The 5257-nt window shown below is 45.1% G+C and overlaps 2 protein-coding genes across 2 annotated transcripts; both read left to right on the forward strand.

The window, feature by feature from the left end:
• Positions 1 to 304: 304 nt before the first annotated feature.
• On the forward strand, positions 305 to 3228 carry LOC129771703 (uncharacterized). The gene is made up of 2 exons (XM_055775633.1): positions 305 to 3154; positions 3202 to 3228. Exons 1-2 carry the CDS (start codon positions 305 to 307, stop codon positions 3226 to 3228), a joined length of 2877 nt encoding a protein of 958 aa, XP_055631608.1.
• Positions 3229 to 3307: 79 nt separating this feature from the next.
• Positions 3308 to 4912, forward strand: LOC129770390 (uncharacterized). The gene is made up of 2 exons (XM_055773205.1): positions 3308 to 4504; positions 4561 to 4912. The coding sequence occupies exon 1, from the start codon at positions 3341 to 3343 to the stop codon at positions 4271 to 4273; it is 933 nt and encodes a 310-aa protein (XP_055629180.1). The 5' UTR covers positions 3308 to 3340; the 3' UTR covers positions 4274 to 4504; positions 4561 to 4912.
• The last annotated feature ends 345 nt before the right edge of the window (positions 4913 to 5257 follow it).

The raw sequence follows: 5257 nt of genomic DNA on the forward strand, positions 1-5257 counted from the left end.
CGAGTGACGGTGCGAACTCTGAAACTACAGTACGGAATTGTTTAATCTGCCAGGACATCGAGTGAAGGAGTGCAAGCAGTTTTCAGATATGAGCGTAGAGAATCGTTGGCGTAGTGTACACAGTTTTAAATTGTGTCGAACCTGTCTCAACCAACACGGGAGAAATCGTTGCAGATTTTCAACAAAGTGTGGAATCGACGGGTGCGAATTCAAGCACCACCCACTGCTGCATACTAAAGTGGAAAATACGCAAAAGCCCACAACAACAGCTGAAAATCATTCACATCGAGAACAAAAATCCAAAATGCTTTTCCGAATTATTCCTGTAACCTTGCAAGGAAAGAACGGATGTGTTAACACATACGCCTTTTTAGACGACGGTTCCTCTTTAACCTTGGTGGAAAAATCAATTGCAGAACAATTAGGAGAGTCCGGTCCATCAGGAGCGTTATACCTTAACTGGACAAGTAATGTAACCCGTTGCGAAGCTGACTCCCAAGAAATAACATTCAAAATCTCGGGAGCAGCCGGTGGAAAATTCTTCCGAGTTCAGTCAGCCAGAACAGTGTCCGAGCTGAAACTTCCGGTACAATCATTAAAACCGCAACAGTTGTCACTACAATATCCACATTTAAAAGGTCTGCCGATTGCTGGTTACGATGACGCTATACCCCGAGTGCTCATCGGGTTGGACCAGTTGAACTTGTCAATGCCACTAAAATGCAGAGAGGGGAGGAAAGGAGAACCAATAGCTACGAAAACTCGCCTCGGATGGTGCATCTACGGAGGATCAGGTGAAGCGAAGTCTGTTGGAGTGAGCTGTCACATTGTTCAAGTCAGCCCTGAAAAACTTCTTCAAGAGATGGTGAAACGATATTTCGAGCAGGAAGATGCTGGAATTAAATCAGTAATCAACCTGGCGTCAGCGGAGGATACTCGAGCAAAGAAGATTTTAGCTGATACAACAGTGCGGCTGGGAGACAAGTTCGAGACTGGACTCCTTTGGAGATACGACCAGTTTGAATTCCCAGAAAGTTATCACATGGCCCTTCGACGCTTGGAATGTCTGGAGCGAAGAATGAACCGAGAACCTCTTTTGAAAGAGAATATTCACCAGCAGATTCAAGACTACCAGGCGAAGGGATATGCTCATCGCGTTTCAGAGGAAGAACTTTCGGGTGTCGATCCACGAAGAATATGGCATTTGCCGCTCGGAGTCGTTACCAATCCCAAGAAGCCTGGTAAGATCAGATTGATTTGGGATGCGGCGGCCAAAGTGGATGGGGTTTCTCTCAACACTGTATTGCTGAAGGGGCCCGATTTGCTGTCGTCTTTACCAGGAGTGCTATTTAAATTCCGAGAAAAACCTGTGGCAGTGAGTGGTGACATTCGCGAAATGTTTCACCAGATTCTCATACGGTGTGAGGATCGTTATGCATTGTGCTTCCTTTGGCGAGAAGATCCGAGTCAGAATCCCGAAACGTTCGTCATGGACGTTGCTATTTTCGGTGCCAGCTGTTCTCCATGTATTGCGCAGTTCGTCAAGAATGCTAATGCCGAGGAATTTGCTGTACAATATCCCAAGGCATCAGAGGCCATAGTCAGGAATCACTATGTGGATGATTTCTTGGATAGTTTCGACACCGTAGAAGAGGCACAGCGAGTAGCGGCTGAGGTGAAGTTGATCCATGCGAAGGGTGGATTCGAAATACGCGGTTGGTGTTCTAACTCAGCGGACGTACTTAGCCATCTGGGAGAAACATTTGTGCAAAAAACAAAAGATCTGAATCTGGACAAAAGTGACGGAGCAGAAAGAGTTCTAGGGATGTTGTGGTTGGCAAGCGAGGATGTTTTAGGATTTTCAACGCAAATGCGGGCGGATATTGCCGCCATCATCAATGAGGGTCGAAGGCCAACAAAACGCCAAGTCCTACGATGTGTCATGTCCTTGTTCGACCCTCTTGGACTATTGGCTATATATACGGTACATGGTAAGATCCTGATCCAATCCATATGGCGCTCTGGAATTGATTGGGATGAGAAAATTAAGGATGAGGAGTTCAATCGTTGGACGAAGTGGATAGCTATATTGGGTCAGGTTGACCACGTTCATATTCCACGCTGTTACGTTGGGCAAGAATCCTCCACATCATTAGTTTCTGTGCAGCTACACATTCTGGTGGGCGCGAGCGAAGACGCTTATTGCGCCGCTGCATACTTTCGTTTTATTCTTGTAGACGGAACCGTCATCTGCAATCTAGTTTCGGCGAAGACGAAAGTTGCACCCCTCAAACCGCTATCTATACCGCGTCTGGAACTGCAAGCAGCCGTGCTTGGTGCTAGGTTGGCTTCGTTCGTCAGTGAGAATCATACATACTGTATCGAGAAAAGGGTTTTCTGGTCTGATTCCAGTACGGTTCTTGCCTGGATACGGTCAGACGCTCGCAGATACCGCCAATTTGTATCATGCCGCATTGGAGAAATTCTCTCGTTAACAGAAACTAGGGAATGGAGATGGGTTCCCTCCAAAATTAACACTGCTGACGAAGCCACCAAGTGGGGCCACGGTCCATGCTTATCGCCAAAAGGGAATTGGTTCCAGGGTCCGAGTTTTCTTTATTGTCCCGAATTTCAATGGCCGGTCCAAAGCAAGCAACAGAACACTTCTACGGAAGAGGAACTTCGATCCTGTTTTATGCATGACGTTACTGCATTTGAATCAACAGTGAAATTCGATCGATTCTCCCGATGGGTACGCCTCCTTAGAGCGATCGCCTACACGCAGCGATTCATCAGCAACGCACGTTTGACTAAACAGCACCGAGACCTGACTCCTTTAAATTCAGTAGAGATCGGGAAAGCAGAAAGCATTCTCTGGCGACTCTGCCAGGAAGAGTCGTATCCAGATGAAATCTCTCAGTTAAAGAATGGGAGAAGCGAAGTAGATAAATCCTCGGCGATCTACAAGTTGTCTCCGTACATCGATGAATATGGAATTCTAAGGCAGAACGGGAGGATTGGCGCAGCATCCAACGTCGAATTTAACGTGAAATTTCCGATAATACTGCCCAAGTCCCATCGTTTAACTGCTCTCCTTCTGGACCATTATCATCGGATACTTCATCATGCGAATTATGAAACAGTTGTGAACGAGGTAAGACAAAAGTTTTATATCCCTAATCTCAGGACTGTTGTACGCAGGGCGAGAAGATCGTGTCAGTGGTGTAAGATTTACAAGTCACAACCTTCTACACCTAAAATGGCTCCTTTGCCGGCTGCTAGACTAGCTTCATTCGAACGGCTTTTTTCGTATGTTGGCGTGGATTTCTTTGGTCCAGTGATGGTGAAGATCGGGCGAAGCAACGTGAAGCGTTGGGTGGCACTATTCACGTGCCTCACTATAAGAGCTGTTCATCTTGAAGTAGCATTTAACTTAAATACGCAGAGCTGCATTATGTGTTTTCGTCGATTCGTCGACCGTCGTGGAGCGCCTTTGGAGGTTTACACTGATAACGGTACCAACTTCCAAGGCGCCGAGAGGGTACTTAGACAGCAAGTCAATAGCGGCCTAGCAGAGACGTTTACTAACGCCAATACCCGTTGGTTCTTCAATCCTCCCTCAGCGCCCCATATGGGCGGAGTATGGGAGAGGATGGTGAGGTCCATCAAAACCGCGATCAATAGTATTGATACGGGGAAGAAGCTCGATGATGAGGGATTCTCGACATTGTTAGCCGAAGCGGAGAGCATCGTCAACTCTAGACCATTAACCTACCTTCCGTTGGAGACGGAAGCACAGGAAGCTTTGACGCCCAACCACTTCCTGCTCGGTAGTTCGAATGGGATCAAGCAGCCAACTGCGAGTCCCATAAATCAACGAGAAGCTATCCTAAACAGCTGGAATCAGATTCGCCATCAATTAGACCTGTTCTGGCACCGGTGGCTTAAGGAGTATCTTCCAACTATAAGTCGCCGCACAAAGTGGTTTACCGATACTAGACCGGTGGAAATAGGGCAGTTGGTGCTAATTGCAGATGAAGGCAAAAGAAATAGTTGGCTACGCGGACGTGTAATTGAGATTCGGACAGCCCCAGATGGTCGAGTGAGACAAGCTACTGTTCAAACGACAACAGGGTTGCTGAGAAGACCAGTTTCTAAGCTGGCCATTTTGGACGTGGAGTGTTCAGGTAAAACAGCGTCAGACACACTGTCTTACGGGGGCCGGGATGTTGCCGCGAGTCCCGGAATTGCTGGGCTCCCTGACGACTGCTAGAAACCACATGGCCTGCCAAAGAGTAGACCATGTAGGTGACAGGAAAGTTGAAGGTAGAAGATGACAGAAAATAAAGAAGTAGAAGAAGGTGGTCAAAAGTAAACATAAACAAAAATCATAAAGACAAAAGAAAGAATCGTGAACATTGTGAGCTTTGGAAATTATAATTATTTATCTATAAAAGCTAGGAAGTATTAGAAAATTAGAAACTATTGTTAGTAAATTATCAAAGTAAGAATATTGTAGTTAAATGAATTTATATCTAAACAACTGACTTAAATTTATAGGTACAAATTTATCCCGCATAGTTACCAAAATCTACAATTGAACTGTTTGAATTCACAGATTGTAATTTCACTAGTTACCGTGAGAACAGAAGTTAACATTGAAGCCTACACTGAATTGTAAGATATAAAAATGTATATTGATTATATATAACTAAAAGAATAAATATTTCAGCTTTAGCAATCGCTTAAAGAAAGTGTTCGCTTTTTCGTACGAACACTTCAATATCGGTATGATATAGGAGTAGATGCGTAACGTTTGCTGGATTTCTAGCGACTGACTGGCTTATGCCTACTTAGCCTGGAGTTATACGAATTCACTCGTTAGAGTTTTTTACTTCAATTCTGAACATAGCCGGCCAGCTTTGAAAACTTCAGTTTTCAAACAATTTTTAATTTCCTAACAACTACTAGATAACAGATTTAACAAAATAATCCACCCTAACTATTTGCGCTTGATTTGACTGGTCTCCGCCTTCAAGATGATTTGGTATGGCTTGATTGCCGGTCTGCTGGTTTCATGCACTGACTGACTTCTGACTTGGTGGAGCAGCGTGTGTTGTACCTCGGAACTTGGCAACTAATTTGACAGAGATCCATTCAGTTGATTGCAGTTTATTGAGCGATCCTTGAGGCCAGTTGGTTTGAGAAGCCAGATTTGAATCCAGATGCCAGTGCAGTCAGACTCAGTCGAGATAGG

The sequence above is a fragment of the Toxorhynchites rutilus genome, chromosome 2 (assembly GCF_029784135.1).
Source record: "Toxorhynchites rutilus septentrionalis strain SRP chromosome 2, ASM2978413v1, whole genome shotgun sequence".
Taxonomy (NCBI): domain Eukaryota; kingdom Metazoa; phylum Arthropoda; class Insecta; order Diptera; family Culicidae; genus Toxorhynchites; species Toxorhynchites rutilus.

Coding starts and splice junctions, on each gene's coding strand:
- LOC129771703 (XM_055775633.1), top strand. CDS start 305: ATGCTTTTCCGAATTATTCCTGTAACCTTGCAAGGAAAGAACGGATGT. Junction 3,155..3,201: donor ATGAAACAGTTGTGAACGAG/GTAAGACAAAAG, acceptor TGTTGTACGCAG/GGCGAGAAGATCGTGTCAGT.
- LOC129770390 (XM_055773205.1), top strand. CDS start 3,341: ATGGTGAAGATCGGGCGAAGCAACGTGAAGCGTTGGGTGGCACTATTC.